A 20,527-nucleotide genomic window follows, 5' to 3' on the forward strand; every position below is an offset into this window, starting at 1 on the left:
GCATGTAGGAAGCCCGTTAGATTACATTAGATATGTATGTTGGCTTCGAACCATCCAACCCCGTCACGTCAGACAGCCGGAGTATGACCAAGAATGAGTATGACCGGCTTGACCGATCAGCCGACACTTGGTTGGTGGTTCCGTGCTATTGACGTATCCCGTCGGTACGAGCTAGAGTATGACCAAGCGCCGGAGTATGACCGGTTCGACCGATCAGGAGGATATAGTAACACGTCGGTACAGCCGGAGTATGACCAAGAATGAGTATGACCGGTTCGACCGATCGGGTTGTTACGTGTCAATAGTACCGTCCCTATGAACGTTCGTAACTCGGTACCATGTTGGACATGGCAAGAGTGGCTCGGCACCATGTTGGACATGGCAGTAGCGGGACTCAGTATCGTGTTGGACACGACAGTTAGTATTATGTATGAGTATTATTATGCTTTTCTTACTGAGTCTGTCGACTCACAGTTCTACGTTGATGTGTAGGTAAAGGCAAGGCTAGAGCTGATGGACCGTGAGCGAGCTTATGAAGGTTGTACATGTCGGGGCGGTTAGGCCTGGAGCGTACGATCATCGGGACAGCGAGGCTGATTTTGTAACTGGTCGCTAGGCGACATGTATTTTGTATATCAGTTAAACAGTTAAATCTTTTTGTAAATGATTTTATAATCGGGATCCCGAGTCTTTTGTAATGTTGTTTTATAAGTTTAATTAAAAAGCAAAATTTTAATTAATCACGTTTTTCCATAAACCTCGTTGATTAGCAACGAGCTGCACAGCATGTTTAAAAATCACGTAATACGCCTATGTTAGTTAGGGTGTTACAATTTGGTATCGTAGCCGCTGTGTTGTCTTCCGAAGATCGTCACGACATGTACAATCATCATCAGCAGTTAGCTCGTTTCACGGTTCAGTAAGCCTTTATTGCTTTAGTAGTTTATTTTATTCAGTATGAAAAAGAAAAGCCTGTTAGGAAGCATGTTAGTAGCCTGATAGTAGAATAGGCACATGTTTCGTTTTTAATTTCCAAATTAAGCGGCATGAGTAAAGCTCTCGATGATCGTGACCTGAAGTGCCAACTCGGGATTTCGAGGCGGTTCAGACTAGATGGACGCCAGACGAAATATTAGGAGTCAGGGCATCTCAGTCGGGTCAGAGCAAGGTCGAGGAGCTCAGTTCCCCTCAAGTGTTTTGGGCCGAGGTAGAGGTCCCAGGGGCAGGGTTTGCGGTTGGAGGATGTTAACTCGCCGCAGGCTGCCCAAGTCAATCAGGAAGCCCAGAATTGGGAAGTTACGGTTTGCGGAAATGCAAACCCGGATAGAAGAGCAAGATCTCGAGATCTCGCAGGTTGAGACGGCGGGGTGCTCTTGCGGTTCCGGTGCCGTAGTTCCGGTGGCACCGCCCTCGCCGCCTGTGCCGAGATAGTGGTGGCGGCCAATAGATTGGAACCTTTGTACGAACGGTTCCGGAAGCAGGCACCTCCGGTATTCCTGGGAGGTCCAGATGTAGTGAAAGCCGAGCAATGGCAGACGGTGATCACCAAGATTCTGAATTTTATGGGTGTCACCGGGAACGACAGAGTGGTGAGTGCCACTTTTCAGTTTTAAGAAGACGCTCTGGTCTGGTGGGACATGGTGTCTCAGATCCATGACGTCATCTCTATGACCTGGGAAAGGTTTTAGGAACTTTTCAGCGTTAAATGTTATAACGAGGCGGTCAGAAGCGCCATGGGGAAAGAGTACGCCCACCTGACCCAGCGAGAGAATATGAGCATGACAGAATATATTACTCAGTTCGACTGGTTGGCGAGGTTAGCCTCGGGATTTGTGCCAACTGATTTTAGTAAGAAAGAAAATGTCTCGATGGACTTAATGTGAAGATCAAGTATGACCTTATGATCACTACCGACGATAAGACCATCTAAGCTGAGATGGCGAAGAAAGCATGGTGAGCTGAGGGCGCAGCTAGATGTATGTGGAATCAGTTAGGACTCTGGAATGTGGCGGGGCTCCTACCCCTTCTGCGTCAGGTTTCAGCAGGGGAAGTAGTGGTTCGGCCATGGACTGGAGGAGGAATCATCCACTGCATCAGGTGGCTCGAGGCAGAACAAGAGGTTCCGAGGGAACCAGAATCAAGACGATCGTCAGGGTAGTGTTAAGACCCGTTATTCCTACTGGAGTGTCTTATTAGTAAGAGGCATTCTCCGGGTGAGTGCTTGGGTCAAGGTTGTTTTTGTGTGGCTGCTAGAATCTCTAATAAATTGGGTAGACCCTATGATAGATTTGAATCAGGGTTTGGAACCCTGTTACCTGGCGGAGAATTGGTTATCTCCAATAGGTGGATTAAGTCTATGCCGATCAGGATAGATGGTAGAGAGTTAAGTGCTGATCTGGTAGAGTTGAGTTTAGTCGAATTCGATATTATTTTAGGAATAGATTTCCTATCTACTTATTCGGCGAGTATTGATTTTAAAAAGAAGATGGTGGTCTTCCAACCGGAAAGTGAAGAACCGTTTGTATTTGTGGGTTCAGTTCAGGGATCTCGGATCCCGGTGATCTCGGCTATGTCAGCGAGAGAATTGTTGCACGGCGGTTGCTTAGGGTTTCTGGCCGTGGTGGTGGACACCACTCGGCCAGATACCATTCGGCCAGAGGACATCAGAGTGGTTCGGGAATTTTTGGACGTTTTTCCCGAAGAACTTCTAGGGTTACCACCTCAGCGAGAGATTGATTTCGTGATTGACTTAGCACCAGGGGTGGATCCGGTTTCCAAAGCCCCGTATAGGATGGCTCCAGCTGAACTTAAGGAATTAAAGATTCAGCTACAAGGATTGCTTGACATAGGGTTCATTCGGCCCAGTGTGTCACCCTGGGGAGCCCCGATTTTATTCGTCAAGAAGAAGGATGGATCTATGAGGAGGTGCATCGACTACAGAGAATTGAACAAGCTGACGGTGAAGAATAAATATCCATTACCTAGGATCGATGACTTGTTCGATCAGCTTCAGGGGAAGACGGTCTTTTCTAAGATTGATCTCCGTTCGGGTTATCATCAGTTGAGAATCCGAGAGGAGGACATTCCGAAGACGGCTTTCCGCACTAGGTATGGACATTACGAGTTTCTGGTTATGTCATTCGGACTAACCAATGCTCCTGCAGCATTCATGGACCTGATGAATAGAGTATTCAAGGATTTCCTCGATATCTGTGTGATTGTGTTTATCGACGACATCCTCGCGTACTCTCAATCAGAAGAGGAGCATGAGTTACATCTTCAAATGGTACTGCAACGACTTCGAGAACATAAGCTTTACGCCAAGTTCAGGAAATGTGAGTTCTGGTTGTCTCAGGTGTCCTTCCTAGGGCACATTGCGAGTAAAGATGGGATCAAGGTGGATCCCGAGAAGATTGAATCCGTCAGGGATTGGCCGAGACCGAAGACAGTGACAGAGATCAGAAGCTTCTTGGGTTTAGCTGGGTACTACCGTAGGTTCGTGGAAGGGTTCTCCAAAACCTCAATGCCCCTAACCGAGCTTACAAAGAAAAATCAGAGATTTATTTGGTCAGATAAGTGCGAAGCTAGCTTTCAGGAGCTAAAGCAGAGGTTGATTACTGCTCCGGTGCTAGCTTTGCCTTCGGACAAGGAGAAGTTTGTAGTCTACTGTGACGCATCCAAACAGGGTTTGGGGTGTGTATTGATGCAAGCCGATCGGGTCATCGCTTATGCCTCCCGTCAGTTAAAGGATTATGAACAGCGATACCCGACTCATGATCTAGAATGGCCGCAGTGGTTTTTGCACTGAAGATTTGGCGGCATTACCTTTATGGGGAGAAGTGTGAGATCTATACCGACCATAAAAGTCTCAAGTATTTCTTTACTCAGAAAGATTTGAACATGAGACAAAGGCGTTGGTTGGAATTAGTGAAGGATTACGATTGCGAGATCCTCTATCATCCCGGAAAAGCCAATGTAGTGGCCGATGCCCTGAGCAGAAAGGGTCCCGGGCAAGTAGTTAGTATGGTTCAGATCTCACCTCAGCTAGCAGAGGATATGGTTAGATCCAGCATTGAGTTTGTGGTAGGTCAGCTTCACAACTTGACGCTGCAATCTGATCTGTTGGGAAGAATAAAAGTCGCTCAGATGACAGATCCGGAGTTAGTGAAAATCCGAGATGGGGTGTTGGCTGGTCAAGCCAAGGACTTTTTCAGTGTCAGATAGTGGGATGCTTTTGTATAAAGCCAGAGTTTGCGTTCCGAACAGTGTGGAACTTAGAAATGAAATCTTTGAGGAGGCTCATTCTACCCCATACTCCCTGCATCCCGGCACCACCAAGATGTACCAAGATTTGAAACCGTACTTCTGGTGGAGCGGTATGAAGAAGAATTTGGTAGAATTCGTATCGAGATGCCTCACTTGTCAGCAGATTAAGGCTGAACATCAGAGACCAGCAGGGTTGTTGCAGCCTCTAACCCTACCAGAATGGAAATGAGAGGATATTACGATGGATATTGTGGTCGGGTTACCTAGGACCACGGGTTTATTTGATTCCATCTGGGTAGTGGTGGACCGATTTACGAAATCTGCTCATTTTCTGCCGGTTAGAACAACATTTTCAGTGGATCAGTTGGCAGAACTGTACGTCAGAGAGATAGTAAGACTTCACGGGGTACCGAAGTCTATAGTTTCGGACGGGGATCCGAAGTTCACCTCCAAATTTTGGCAAAGTTTGCAACGGGCAATGGGTACAAAGCTAAAATTCAGTACAGCATTCCATCCTCAGACAGATGGTCAGTCCGAAAGGACAATTCAGATATTGGAGGACATGTTGAGAGCCTGTGTTATGGACTTTGAAGGCTCATGGAGTAAGTATCTACCGTTGATAGAATTCTCGTACAACAACAGTTATCAGAGTACGATAGGGATGGCTCCCTATGAACTGTTGTACGGTAGGAAATGCAGATCCCCTATCCACTAGGATGAGACAGGGGAGAGGAAATACCTAGGTCCAGAGTCAGTTCAGCGGACCAATGAGGCGATAGAAAAGATAAAAGCTAGAATGCTTGCCTCACAGAGCAGACAGAAGAGTTACGCAGATCCGAAACGCAGGGATGTTGAGTTCCAAGTAGGGGAACATGTGTTTTTATGGGTATCTCCGATGAAGGGGATTAAACGTTTCGGGAAAAGAGGCAAGTTATGCCCTAGATTTACAGGACCTTTCGAGATTCTCGAGAAGATAGGTCAAGTGGCATATCGGTTAGCATTGCCACAACGTATTCCATGTCTCAATGTTGAGAAAATACGTTTCAGACCCCTCTCATATACTCAGTTATGAGAGTCTTCAGCTTCAGCCAGACATGACATATGAGGAACAACCAGTGCAGATCCTGGATAGAAAGGATAAAGTCCTTCGGAATAAGACCATAGCATTGGTCAAGGTACTCTGGAGAAACAGCAAGGTGGAGGAAGCCACCTGGGAGCTGGAGTCAGATATGAGAGCTCAATATCCAGAGTTATTCAGGTTAGATTTCGGGGACGAAATCCTTTTAAGGGGGGGATAGTTGTAAAGCCCGCTTAGTTAATTTGGAAATTATCAGTTGAATGTGATTAATTATGAAATTATTTATAGCTATTTAAATAATTTATTATACTGTTATTTATGTTATTCAGTAGCTTGCATATTTTTGCAATTCCGGTGCCCGGTATTTTGGAACTCGGCGTTTGGCTCAGTAGAAATCACAACTTAGTATGTTAGTAGTTTGGGGACGGGTTTTAGACATTGGGAATGTCGGGAATGGCCGGGAATTTAGAATTTCCCAAAAATACCCCTTAGTATGATTTATGTGATTTTATGGTGGAGGGGCAAAATGGTCTTTTTGCCCCATTAGTATTTTGTCTTTTGTGAATTTATGAAATGGAAAATAAATGTTTATTTTAATGATTAATTGGCTGAAATGGGTTTATGCTAGGTGTCATTATTCATTTGTCATTTTACAAAAAAATCATAAGTTAGAAAAGTTAGAAATTTTTTCAAAGAAAAGCTTTCAAAACCTCTCTCTTTTCCTTCTCATTTTCGGCTGGGTGCATGTGGTTCAAAGGCTGGGTTTTTCATCAAAATTCAAGCTAGATTCATCATCACTTTGGAACTCTTGTTTGTGGTAGGTGTTTCTTATTTGTTCTCCTTTGTTTTCTTGAAAAAAATGGTGAAAAGTTGAGTAAATGCATGCTTTTTGTGGCTGTTGTGATTGCTGTGTTTGATTGTTGATTTCTGAGGTTTAAATCATGTTTAATTGATGTTAATTGAGCTGTTTTGAAGCATGTTAGTTAGGTTGTTCAAAGCTTTGAATTTTCTATGCAAAAATGTGATTTTTGGAAGAAAATATAGTGAATCTGTTTCTGAGTTATTGTTGTTGTTGTAAATTGTTTTCAGAGGCTTAGATAAGCTTGATTAAGTAGAATTAAGCTAGTGAAATGCATGATTAGGTGGTTTTGCTCAAGTTTGAGTTTAGAACTCAAAGCTTGAGCTCCAATGGCATTTTTCGGGTTTGAGGTTTCTGGGTTGTTTTGATGCCTTGGATATGTTCTAGGGAAGGTATAGAGCAGTGCGGAAAGTTTGAGGTGATTTGGGGTTGAATTGTGCAAGATATGATTTTTTGATGTTGCTGCCTGCGAGGAACCGGAATTCCGGTTGTGCATCCGGAATTCCGGATGGGTGTCCTGAATTTCCCAGAACCGGAATTCCGGTTGGGCAACCGGTCTACCGGTTGGGGAATTTTCAGAAACCCTAGTTTTCCTCGTTTTTATGTTTTAGGGGGTATTGCCATGCTTTTTATCGATAGGGAAACTTTTAGTTCCTAGTTTTAGTCCCCGGGAAGTGATTTAGCGTGTCACTTATAGCGTTGTGATTTTTATGGTTTAGGAGCCGATCCGCCGCTCGGCTTCGGTTCCTCGGGTTGACCACACCTGAATTCGGAATCCAGGTAAGATTAGTATAACAGTATGCATATGTAGATTACATGTTTAGCGTGCATGTAGGAAGCCTGTTAGATTACATTAGATATGTATGTTGGCTTCGAACCATCCAACCCTGTCACGTCGGTACAGGCTGGAGTATGACCAGCAGCCGGAGTATGACCGGTTTGACCGATCAGGCTGACACTTGGTTGGTGGTTCCGTGCTATTGACGTATCCCGTCGGTACGACAGCCGGAGTATGACCAAGAATGAGTATGACCGGTTCGACCGATCGAGGAGGATATAGTAACACGTCGGTACAGCCGGAGTATGACCCGGCCGGAGTATGACCGGTTCGACCGATCAGGTTGTTACGTGTCAATAGTACCGTCCCTATGAACGTTCAGAACTCAGTACCATGTTGAACATGGCAATAGTGGCTCAGTACCATGTTGGACATGGCAGTAGCGGGACTCAGTATCGTGTTGGACACGGCAGTTAGTATTATGTATGAGTATTATTATGCTTTTCTTACTGAGTCTGTCGACTCACAGTTCTACGTTGATGTGTAGGTAAAGGCAAGGCTAGAGCTGATGGACCGTGAGCGAGCTTATGAAGGTTGTACATGTCGGGGCGGTTAGGCCTGGAGCGTACGATCATCGGGACAGCGAGGCTGATTTTGTAACTGGTCGCTAGGCGACATGTATTTTGTATATCAGTTAAACAGTTAAATCTTTTTGTAAATGATTTTATAATCGGGATCCCGAGTCTTTTGTAATGTTGTTTTATAAGTTTAATTAAAAAGCAAAATTTTAATTAATCACGTTTTTCCATAAACCTCGTTGATTAGCAACGAGCTGCACAGCATGTTTAAAAATCACGTAATACGCCTATGTTAGTTAGGGTGTTACAGTCTAACTTTAGAATTATAATTGATTAATTAAAATCAATTAACTGAGTCTTACAAGCAGTATAGTCTCAACTAGTATGGGGACCATGGGCCTATATAACCGAGCTTCCAATAAGTCGAACCGAATTTACCAAGTAAATTCCCTAACTTATTAATTCCTTATTGAATCCACACATAGAACTTAGAATTGCACTCTCAGTCATATAGAACGCTCTATATGTTCCACGATATAGATACGCTATTAATTATCCATTGTTATAATCCTAATTTGATCAATAACACTCTAATAGATGATCTACATTGAATAGGGACTAAATTACCGTTACACCTTCAATGTATTTTATCCTTAAAACACTTAGCTCCGTATAAATGATATTTCAGCGAAGTGAAATGAGATCTCAACCATTTATCTCAGTTTAGCCAAGCTCGAAGGATATCATCGTTTCACTTCTAAATTCCTACAGAAGTTATAGACTCCATATTTATGTTAGCGCTCCCACTCAATTATACTATCATGTTCCCAAAATGTACGTATCACCCTGACCAGAAAGTAGGCTTAACTAACAAATCAAAGAACATGTATAATACTCTTGAGATCGAACCTAACCATATCAGGATTAAGATCATTTGATCTAGGATCAACAGGTGATATTGAATTGAATAGATATTACGGTAAATTTTAATATATCTAATCAAAGTTCAATATCGGTCCCTTCCGATGTATACTCCATACATCCGATACTGGTAAACTTTGCCAATGCCCTGGAAATGACATACCACTTATCCAAGGTCTAAGAATACCTATCGCTAATTATCATGCCAGTCTAAATCCAGTGAACTGACAAATCAGGGATTAAACTTTCGAACATATAATTAAGATTATATTCCACTGTCCTGACAACACTATAATCATTAACAAATTCATCTGTTCTGGACTTAAATAGAATTTATACATTATATATATAATCATGAAATAAATCATGTGAACCATGCAACATAAAATGTTATTTCTGATATTTATTAATAAGTAAATCTGAGTATATTGAAATGGGTTTTATTTAGGGCACAAAATCCAACAATTATATGATTCAAAAGACTAAGTCCCTGTTTCATCATTGTTTTGGATTTACACTGATGTGATAATCAGTTGGAGTAAGTGTTATGTTCTTTCCAGAACATTGGTAAAGTATACTAGTTTCGAATGTATGGAGTATACATTGGACTGGACCGATATTGAACTTAGTTAAGATATTATAATACTTACAGTTGTATCTTTCCAAGTCAATATCACTAGTACATCTTAGATTAAAAGATCTAAATCCTGATATGCTTAGGCTCAATCTCAGGAGTGCTATTCATGTTCTTTGATTCATTAGTTAAGCATACTTTTGGGTCAGGGTGATACGTATATTTTGGGAACATGATAGTATGATTAAGTGGGAGTGCTGAACATAAATATGGAATCTATAGCTTCTATAGGTGTTTAGAAGTCAACTGATGATTTTCTTCGAGCTTAGCTAAATAGAAGTAAATGGATGAGCTCTTGTTTCAGTGATTATATTTTAGTTCACTAAAACATCATTTGTAGGTAGCTAAGTCACTACAAGAAAATACATTTTCAGCGACTAGATTTTTTGTGACCAAATCAACTTAGTCACTAATAGTTAGATTTTGTGACTAATTTTTAGTCGTAAATAATTTTAGTCACGAGACAATGTTTATTTGGAACCAAAAAAATCAATGACCAATTTTTTAGTCACTGTTTGTTATATTTAGTGACTAAAATAGTATTTAGTCACTAAAACTGTTGCGCCAAATTATAATAGTGGCGAGACTAATAATTTTTGGTGACTAAAATTATTTAGTCATTAAAAATTTAAAATTTGTGACGAAATAGTTAGTCAGTAAAAGTTAATGATCTTTTACAACTAAAATATTAGTCTTAAAATATTTTATTTTTACAATTATTAATAATTTATATGTACCAAGTAATTATTTAGTTTCTTTAAAATATAAGATTAATTATTACTATATTGAATATACATTAACTACTAATTTAATCCTTAAAAAAATATGATTAACATAAATTATATTTTTTTAAAAAAAACATATATATAGTTATTGAATTAGTAGCAAATATATAGTTAAAAAAATTATTTTTTACTAACAAAATATCATAACAAATAGTGAATTTTACTACTAAAATTTTGATGCAAAATAAATTAATTTGATTTATAATTTTTAAGTTGAATTTATTTTTAATATTTAATTTTAGTTACTACAACAACAATCCTGGCCCCTCGTCAAACTTAACATCCTGTAAATCACAACACTATTATTAATATTATTATTACAATTCTCTTAGCATCCAGATCACTTGAAAAGAACAGAACCTTTTTCTGTTTCAGTCAAGTTAGGTTACAATAATAATACTTTGTTAATGTTACAATTTATTAATGATAACACTTTTTTTTAGATGTAATTGCAACAACCCACAAGAGGAGAAGGGAGAGAAACAATTACAAACTTGGAAAAAGAGAGTCAACAAACTCTTTTAATGATAACACTTTGTTAATGTTAACTTTTGTATTTTCTTTGTTTGAATTGTCACAAATGAAATCTAATGTAATTACTATTTGATAAAATCTTATTATTGGTATATTAACCTAATTATTTAATACATGTGTTAAAAATAAAATTGCTTATAGAAGAGTCTCCAGGTTGGCCACCAACTTGCATCACTAACATCAGCGTGCTACTGTAATTATGCAGAGGTAGAAACTGTTGAATCCAACATGATAATCCACTTGAATTATTCCACCTTCATCAAGTACTGAAAACAATATCCAAACAGCGATAATGAGCACAATAAAGGTAAAAATCCTTGGATATTCACTAAAATTTTCCAAATCATGAATGTAATTTCGTAAGACTCATTTAAATATTCAAGAATAATCTTTTCTCAGCACTGCTTGTGTAATGTAGAATCATGAAATTCAAAACTAACATGCACATTTCACAAAATATTTTCATTGAACAATAAATCTATTAAAAATACAAGGGAGAAGACAATCAAGGAAAAATATGCATAACATCAATTTTTTTTAAACAAACCACAGCCATATATCATTGAGAAGTTTAGAACAGGAAGAAAATCACATAAGTTGCTACACAAGAAAGTGAAACAGCAAATAGAAAACATTTTTACAGAGAATGCTGAACTTACACTTTTATATAAGAGAATGCTGATAAAGTAAATCTACATATAATTACAATACTAATCCTAAAATTCCTTAAAAAAAAGTAACAATTTTTTTTAAAAAAAGAAAAATAAATTAAAATTTATGCTCAAACGACTGAAATATCCTTCAAAACAAAACAGACAAAAAAGGTTTCTACCAAAAAAAAGATTCAGGAATCAACTGAGTCACTCACTCACTCAACTTCTCTTTATAGCTTGATTGTTAAATAACCAAGTTACATGAACAAGTTGGGCCTTGTTGCTTTGTATGTGGTCTTCAACTTCCTGGTTGGTGGCCTAACCTTCTTGAAGACCAATGGGAACTTGATTTTCGAGTTGTGGAATTGCTTGGTGATTTCTCTCTTGCAAAGCTTAGCAGGGATAGTTGTAGTCTTGATGATTTGAATGCAAGGAAACCTGACCCTATGACGAGAAGCCATCTCGGTGTACATCTGTTCCACAGCTCCATTAAGTGTGGTGTCACGGTACTCCTTGTACATGTTGTGATAACCAGTTCTACTTTGATACCTCAACCAGATACCGAAGTTCTTGATTGTTGTAAGATTCTTCTCAAAGATCTGAAATTAGTTTTAGAAATATTTATCAATACAAAGCAATAAACATTGAAAAAAACACCAATAAATGGCATGACTTGTATGTCAAAATGCCCCATTCATATGTAGTTTATTAGAAAAGAGTAGAGAAGAATAATGATTGTGGTCAAATGTGAGTTTTCTAATCAAAATTTCAATTGAAAAAATACCAATACTTGTCATCAAGTACATATTCACTAAAAGGATTTCGATTTCAAAAGTTTGGTGATGCAAAGACACATTTGCATTTCAACGGCTAACCTCTGTTATCAAAGCCAAAACCAATAGACAAAACAATACTACCTTTCATCGTTATCAAAAAATTTCCAAAGTACAAAACATTATTGTTGTACTGTCTCCCTAATTGAGCCACATTAAGAGTTGGTAATCCTCAGGCTTTTTGTGCTCAAAAAACTCCATTTTAGGACCAAAAGAAATGTTCAACAAAAATCATATGAGATAGCTAAAATTATACTCTTAACCAAATGGGATAACTTTCATTTCCAAACACAAAAAAATTAAAAAAAAAAAAAAGTTACACTAAAATGGAATCAACTTCATTTATTTCAAATGTCTATCTAGGATTCACATTCATATACTAAAGCTATGATTTTTACAATGAACAATGTTTAGATGATCCAAATTCAAGCTTATGAGCAAATAAAGTACCTCATTGATAGCAAGAACTTGTCCATTGGTCTTCTTCACCTTCATTAACTTCCTCAGAAAATACCTAAGCAGAAACTAAAAACAAATCACTTACCCAAATCAAATAACTCCAAAAACCCTAAAGATCATAATAAAAAAAAAAACATTGGCTTACCAAAACTTGGACTTGGCACGGACTTCATTGGTGGCCCAAAGCTTCATCTTGTAAATCTTAGGATGGTCATTTGACTCAGTAGGGAGAGCCCTTCCCACAACCTGGTACTGATGAAACCTGAAAGTCACCATTTTTGAGAAAGACTAACCTAAACACTAGTATCAATAAGAACCCATCAAATAAATCTGAACCAAAACCAAAAGAATATGAACATAAATAAAAAAATTCCTAATATAAAGACTCATCTAAGCTTTTATCGACTCATCTAAGCTTTTAGTAATTTTAACAGACTCATCTTTTGATATAACCTGCAAAATACAACTGATTTAGTTTACTCAAGAGAAAAACAAGGTAATTGGCTAAACAGAGAAATCTATTGTCACATAATGCAGCTACTTACCCCTGTCCCACTACAAGGAGCATCCAATAACACTCTATCAACAGCGTTGATACCCAAAACTTTAGGTAGCTGGAAGAAAATGAAAAAGAGGCGAAGCAAACAGAAGGTGTTATAATTGAATTTTAATCACATTGACTCCAGCACAACATGATTTTGTGATGATTAGACATGAAATAAAAAAAGGATTTTAAGAATAACATTAATTTCTGTGAATTAAATGAGTACAATCTGCAGAATATAGAAAAGAATCCAGAAGTTCTCAATGTCAACAATTAGACAGAATAAAATAGAAAGTGAATTAAAAAAAATACAAAGACAAAAATCTAACCTCCTTTCCATCATAGTTGCAGACCACAGTATTGGTCACACCCATCAGATTTGCAGTGAGTGACTTGAGCCTTGGCACCTTCATCTCATTTGCAAAAATCATTCCTGATAAATTTATGACAGAGTACTTGAGATAAAGAGGAACCACGATAATTGGAATCTTCTGCAACTTAGAAATAATAATAAAAAAAAAAAGCATAAGAGCACTTCAAGCAAAGAGAGCAAAATATAGGATACTAAGTAGAGAAACAGAAGCAAAAAATGTTCACTTTTTGGCAGTGTAACCAATCTATTCTAGTTTAGTTTTATACAATGCAATCAGGTCAAACCATACTCATCAGCAAGTGCCTTGGCCCTTGGCGGTGGGCATAACCTCCAAATTAGGAGGTAATATGATCAAATAATGACAGAAAAAAGTCAAAATAAACTTTAAGCCAGAATTCAAGTCGCAATAAAAAGTAGCATACCCTTCTACTTTCATCCATATCAGCCTTGTTTCCTACCAGGATCTTTTTGACATTATCTGAAGCATGCTGTTCGATGTTGCGAATCCAATTCGTAATATCTGAATTAGTTAAAAGGCAGTGTTAGTGCAAAAACCATACAAGAAACAAGAGGCTAATTAACAATAATTTATAAATATTAACTTTAACTTATCTGAAAAATAAAACACGTATTGTAACAAACATTAAGTGAAAGATTTAAAATAAAATAAAGATATTAATTTAAATTTAAATTCATAACAGATTGCACTAATCTAGGGTAAAAAAAGCATTTATTTAACAAAAATTTGAAATAAATATTTCAAAATTTAAAATTTAAATTTTGATTTTTTAACAGTACTGTATCTTCATATCTTTATATATACTATATATACACAAATTATCTTCAATTAATTTTTTTTCTTTACTTTGTTCGCTTTCACTTTAATTTTTCTTAACGCAAACAAATCTTAATTGGCCTGAACAAATCTGAAGAGCAAATCAGGGTCATATTTGTTAAGGTATGAGCTAAATTAAATTTATGATGGCTTTACAATCTTGTATTGACTGGTTGTTAATTAAAAACTCTTCAGGTGTTTCAACTGGTTAGGGATTTGAAAGAAGATAGAAGGAGTCGGTACATCCAACCAAGTTTGAAAAAATTTCTATCCTATTTCACTAAAACAATATGCATTGTAACTAACTAGGAAATATATTAACATGGATTAATCATCTTCGTTTTTGGATGCATATAGTTGTTTTTTCTTTGGCTATCAACAGAGACAAACAAAAATACAACTTCAAACCTAAGAAAGAATTAGATATCCAACTACTTAGAACAAGGCATTTAATAGTCGTATCACCAGCCAACCAAACTAAAAAGTATATAAACCCTCAAAACATTAGTAAAATTACACATACACAGTAAACCTTAGAAATATTACACACAGGCATAACAGAGAGATATAGGTGCACGATTTCAGATTTTAAATAGGCTTTTCTAGAGAGATTAAATAGGCTTAAAAATGATTATCTTAAATCGGAATCATATATTCAAACAAGGTCAAACAATTAAAAGTCATCATGAATCCTGAAAAATTTTAGTGATACAAAAATAAACAAAAACCAAAAAGAAGGAGAGTAGGGATTGATATTTAGTGTCTATCAAAAACAAAAGATAAATTGATTCAAAATAAAATATCATTCATGTATTCCCATTCTTTCCAACCTCGAATGTGTTCGGGCGACCGCTCTCGTTCCGTGTACTGCCTGAGCTGCCACGGACGTCGGAGAATCAGAATACAGCGACAACGGGAGGGACGCCAAAGTCGAACAGAGCGAGACGAGAAGGAGAGAAGGAGTGACGGCAATTTTTTAGGGTTAGGTTTTCATGAATGAGAAAGAGTTTATGATGGTGGTGTTATCTGTTGTATTTTATTTATTTATTATTATTATTATTATTATTATTATTATCATTATTATTATTATTATTTAATTTGGAAAGATATATAATAGGAAACTATTTAAATAAAATAATAATAATGAGACTAGAAATATGATAATTAAATATATTTTTTAAAAAAAAAATAAAAATTTTCTCTAAATACTATTTTTTTTTAATTTTATTTCATTGAATACTATATGGGTTTCTATGTAAATAAAATTATACCATCTTTGGGCCCACTCATGTTTTCATAAATTAGAATTTTATATAAAAAATTATAATAATTTTAGTTTTACTCCTATAAAATTAATTTTTTGTATTAATTTTAATGTATTATATTGGGTACCTTTATATTTGTTAAAAAATAGTGTGAAATTTTCATTTATATTTTTATTTATATGAGCAATATTTTTTAAAAATTAATAAATAAAATTATTTTTCTTTCAATTTATTTCTTTGTTCGCAAAGTATTCTACCTTATTATATCTTAATAATCAATTTGACATTATACTTATTAGTTAGGTTTATAAATTTTTATTATTTATCTAACAATTCGAAAACTTAAAATATTATCATAAAATTATCATTGTATGTTATATATTTAAGAGTACTTATATTTACACATGTTTAATAATTATTATTTTTATTGTGTAGAAATAATAATGGATAAAAGTTGGATATGGTCTAATAACAAATTATCAGAAGAATATACCAACGGGGTTAGTACTTTTATTAACCTCGCACGTAGTCACTTGAATGATGAGAATAAAACTCCTTGTCCTTGTACCGATTGTGTGAACTTCTACTATCACGAATTAGAAACAGTAGAGCGACACTTATGGGTCAATGGTTTTTCTAAATATTATACAAACTGGGTATATCACGACGAGGACGAAACTGCTTCAAGCTTCAATATTGATGATTTAGAGTAAGACATAAATGAAGACAACGAAGATTCTGAGGAGGAGGATGATGAAATGTTTGACGTTATTGAAGATATTACTGGAGGAGTAAATTTTGAAACTAATCAAAATGATGAAATTGGAGGGGAGGAAACTTATTACAATGAACCTACAAATTTTAAAGAATTATTTGACGAAGTAGAGAAAGAATTATATCCAGGGTGTTCACAATTTTCTTCTTTAACATTTTTGGTGAAAATGATGCATATCAAGGTGCTTAATAAAATGAGTGACAAATGTTTCGATATGATACTTGAATTACTTTGTCAAGCTTTTCCGACTGATCATAAGCTGCCAAAGTCTCATTACGAAGCTAAGCGAATGTTACGCACTCTTGGATTGGGTTATGAGACAATACATGTATGTAAAAATGATTGTACTCTATTTTGGAAAGAATATAAAGATGCTACAGAATGCCCTACTTGTGGATTTTCAAGCTACAAACATAAAGGAAAGAAGAAAAAGAATGTACCGGTGAAAAAAATGCATTACTTTCCAATTACTCCACGTCTACAAAGACTTTTTATGTCACGACATACGTCAGATGAAATGAGGTGGCACAAAGAAAAGCGTGTAAATACTGAAGGTGTACTTAGACATCCTGCAGATGGAGAAGCTTGGAAAGAATTCGATAAACAATTTCCAGAATTTGCAAAAGACCCCAGAAATGTCAGATTGGGACTTGCAACCGATGGATTTAATCCATTTGGAAACATGAGCACAAGCTATAGCATATGGCCTGTTGTATTAGTGCCTTATAACATGCCCCCCTGGAAATGTATGAAAGAAAATAATTTCATAATGGCATTATTAACTCCTGGTCCCAACTCTCCAGGTAAAGAGATTGATGTTTACTTACGACCCCTAATTGATGAGCTAAAACAATTATGGGAGGAAGGGGTAACAACATATGATGTATCAAATAAAAAAGAATTTATAATGCGTGCTGCAATATTGTGGACGATAAATGATTTTCCAGCTTATGGTACAATATCTGGATGGAGCACAAAAGGTTACAATGCATGTCCTGTTTGTAATGTGGATGCTTTGTCGTTTCCCATATTAAGTAAAATTAGTTATATGGGGCATCGTCGTTTTTTGCCATTAGATCATCCATGGCGAAAAGATAAACGCTACGATGGTAAAATTGAAAGTCGTCCTCCTCCTAAAATATTATCAGAGGAAGATATCTTAAAACAATTGGAAACAGTTGATCAGTTCATTCCAGGAAAAATACCTAAAGACGATAATGGAAAATTGTTAGAAGAAGTCGTGCAAAGGAGAAAAAGATTAAAGGTTGATGTGAATGGTGGAAAAACCCAAAAGAATAAACCTATTTGGAGTCGAAAATGTATTTTTTGGGAGTTAGAATACTGGTCAAAATTAAATTTGAGACACAATTTAGATGTGATGCATATTGAAAAGAATATTTGTGAAAGTATCTACGGTACAATGTTATGCATAGATAAGAAGTCAAAGGATACTGAAAAGGCCAGACTTGACTTACAAAGGATGAACCTACGCAAAGAATTACACTTGAAGAAACAAGGAGATAAATGGTTTAAACCACAAGCATGTTACACATTGCCATTAGTTGACCGGAGAAAATTTTGTACGTGGTTAGGGTCGGTCAAATTTCCAGATGGGTATGCCGCAAACATTTCAAGGAATGTCAATATAAGTGAAGGTAAAATTATTGGCTTAAAAAGTCACGATTGCCATGTTTTGCTGCAAAGATTATTACCAGTTGGGTTGCGACCATATGTGAAAAAGGATGTGATACTTGCCATTTCCGAGCTCTCATTATTTTTTCGAAAGTTGTGCGCAAAAACATTATACGTTGAAGACTTGGATTCACTAGAGAAAGGAATTGTAAAGTGCTTATGTAAACTTGAATCCATTTTTCCTCCAGCGTTTTTTGATGTCATGATCCACTTAGCAGTGCACTTACCTTCAGAGGCAAAGTTAGGTGGTCCGGTACATACAAGATGGATGTATCCTATTGAAAGGTAAAATACTAATTATTTTTTAAAATAAAATTTTATCCATCTTATTTTAAAAATTAAGAATATTTTTCTAATGATGAATTTTAATTTTTTAGGTTCTTAGGTTCTCTAAAAAATTTAGTTAAGAATAGAGCACGATCAGAAGGTTCAATTGCTGTAGGATATGTTGGTAAGGAGGCCTTAACTTTTTGTTCGATGTATCTTCACGGGATTGAAACAAAATTCAATCGTCCAGAGCGTAATTGGGATCTCAGTGAGGTACAAAATGAATCAACGTTGTCTGTTTTTGATCAACCTACAAGGTTATTTGGTGGAAGGGAATTTCGCAATTTAGAACCTAATGAGTATAACAAGCTGCACTGGTACATTTTAAATAATTGTCCGGAGTTACAACCTTACATCGAGTAAGATTTATAATTATCGTATAAATTTTAGTTTTTATACATTTTGCACAAATATTTATATCATCTTTTTCTTATTAAATAGCGAGCACAAAGCTTTATTACAATCTAAAGGCGTAGTAGACATCATTCGAACTCAAGAGTTGGAATTTTCATTTTGGTTCAAAGAAAAAGTAAGTATTTTTTTTACAACTGCGTTAAGTATAGCTTCTACTAAAAGCTAATAGTTATAATACTTTTACAGATAAATGAAAAATATAAATTATCTCCTCATCAAATTACAAAATCAGTCTTAGCTCTTGCAAGTATGCCAGATCATCGAATCTTCTCGTATAATGGATGTATAGTTAATGGCGTGCGCTATCATACTGAAATTTGGGGCGTCGGACGAACCACTCAAAATTACGGTGTTTGGGTTGAAGGTGAACATGGTGGCAGTACGTGTGACTTTTATGGTGTCATAACAGATATTTTAGAAGTATCATATATATATGATCATAAAGTGGTACTTTTTCAATGTGACTGGTATGATACTGATACCAAAAAGAAAAGAACACACCAAGAATACCATATCACAAGTATAAATGTCAGCTCAAAATGGTATAAGGAAGAACCTTATATTCTTGCCGACCAAGCAAATCAGGTATTATATTTGGAAGATGATAAGTTTGGTTCGAAATGGAGAGTGGTTGATAAGGTGAATCAACGCCACTTATGGGACGTTCCAGAAGTAATACTTGAAAGTGTAGATGCAGAAGAAGATGGTTCCAATAGTTATACAGAAGCTTATCAAGAAGAGAGATCAAATGATATTGACATAACATTTGATGAGTCAAACGTCGAAATTCCTCTTAACCATCCAAATGCAGAATTAATAGAAATTAACTCATCATACATTAATTTTGAAATAATTAATTGTGATCAAATTTTGAATGAAAGTAATGTAAGGGAAAGCGATGATGATATATCAGATTCTAAGACTGATATAGGGGATATTGATAAGAAATTACAACATTCTGAATGTTCATCTACAGATGAAAGTGATGACAGTTTATAAGTAATTTTATATTATTGCATAGTTTTTTTTATATTAATTTTTATTTATTTAATTTAGTACCACTTCAAATTTATTAGTTATTTGAAATTTTATAGGAACATGGGACCGAAAAAAAAAACAATTGATATCCCTAATAAAACCCGATCAACGCGAAATATTTCAGAACAATCATCTGAGATTCCCATTACTACTCCGTCTTTACCAGTTTCAAGAGTTAATTATTCCACTACAACACAACCAACAGAGAGTACTCAAAATGAACAAGAGGATTTAGAATCTACTGGTATGCTTTTTTTTTATATAATTATTATTATTAATTAATTTGTAAATTAATAAATTTGTATTAATATATCTTTATCAAATATTTCTCTGAGACATTTTGTATTTATTTTTATAGCCCCAACCAAGAAAAGAACTCGTGGCCAAAATAGAAGTAAAGGCACAAGTAAAGTAGTTGCGGATACAAAAAGTAAGTTGCCAGTAGCAGCTAGAAAGGGAGAACTTCACCCGGTAGGAGACAATGCTTCAAAATTAGCATCATAAATTGGTTTTATAGTAAGAAATCATGCACCTCTTAAATATAAAGGGTGGAAGAATGTCCCACCAAAGGATAAGGCACTTATTCATACTCGTATTAAGGTTACTTAACTTATTCAAAAATAATTTTTTTTCTACATAATTCTTTTTATTATTTCTTTTACATAACATTTATCTTTCAATAAATATTGAAATTATTTTAATCTATTTATGTAGGACAAATTCAAAATTGATCCGAAGGAAGAAAGACACATGCATGACGTCATTGAACGACATTGTTCAAATCGTTACAAAAATTATAGAAACCAACTTCATGCTCATTATAAAGATGTTGTCAAAGAAGGAAAGGATCCACTGGCTAATCGACCTTTAAATCATAGAATGACGG

General features: G+C 35.9%; 2 protein-coding genes across 2 annotated transcripts; one reads left to right on the forward strand and one right to left on the reverse strand.

Annotated features, from left to right (window-relative positions):
- Window positions 1-11,161: 11,161 nt before the first annotated feature.
- On the reverse strand, window positions 11,162-13,330 carry LOC115696952 (large ribosomal subunit protein eL20y-like). The gene is made up of 5 exons (XM_061118456.1): window positions 13,252-13,330; window positions 12,924-12,992; window positions 12,524-12,640; window positions 12,370-12,433; window positions 11,162-11,685 (listed from the first exon to the last, which is right to left on the reverse strand). Exons 1-5 carry the CDS (start codon window positions 13,263-13,265, stop codon window positions 11,344-11,346), a joined length of 606 nt encoding a protein of 201 aa, XP_060974439.1. The 5' UTR covers window positions 13,266-13,330; the 3' UTR covers window positions 11,162-11,343.
- A 2,508-nt stretch (window positions 13,331-15,838) lies between these two features.
- Window positions 15,839-19,602, forward strand: LOC133039673 (uncharacterized). Its single transcript, XM_061118582.1, has 5 exons — window positions 15,839-16,025; window positions 16,122-18,147; window positions 18,240-18,506; window positions 18,631-18,718; window positions 18,790-19,602. The coding sequence occupies exons 1-5, from the start codon at window positions 15,839-15,841 to the stop codon at window positions 19,600-19,602; spliced, it is 3,381 nt and encodes a 1,126-aa protein (XP_060974565.1).
- The last annotated feature ends 925 nt before the right edge of the window (window positions 19,603-20,527 follow it).

The sequence above is a fragment of the Cannabis sativa genome, chromosome 7 (assembly GCF_029168945.1).
Source record: "Cannabis sativa cultivar Pink pepper isolate KNU-18-1 chromosome 7, ASM2916894v1, whole genome shotgun sequence".
In the NCBI taxonomy this organism is placed as follows: domain Eukaryota; kingdom Viridiplantae; phylum Streptophyta; class Magnoliopsida; order Rosales; family Cannabaceae; genus Cannabis; species Cannabis sativa.

What these genes read in the sequence shown, in the direction of transcription:
- LOC115696952 (XM_061118456.1), bottom strand. An exon ending in CTCCTTGTAGTGGGACAGGG is followed by an intron (nt 12,641 to 12,923) that starts GTAAGTAGCTGC and finishes GGTGACTTTCAG; the next exon opens with GTTTCATCAGTACCAGGTTG. An exon ending in CGTGCCAAGTCCAAGTTTTG is followed by an intron (nt 12,434 to 12,523) that starts GTAAGCCAATGT and finishes GTTTCTGCTTAG; the next exon opens with GTATTTTCTGAGGAAGTTAA.
- LOC133039673 (XM_061118582.1), top strand. Translation starts at nt 15,839, where the DNA reads ATGGATAAAAGTTGGATATGGTCTAATAACAAATTATCAGAAGAATAT. An exon ending in GCGACACTTATGGGTCAATG is followed by an intron (nt 16,026 to 16,121) that starts GTTTTTCTAAAT and finishes ACATAAATGAAG; the next exon opens with ACAACGAAGATTCTGAGGAG. An exon ending in GAGTATAACAAGCTGCACTG is followed by an intron (nt 18,507 to 18,630) that starts GTACATTTTAAA and finishes CTTATTAAATAG; the next exon opens with CGAGCACAAAGCTTTATTAC.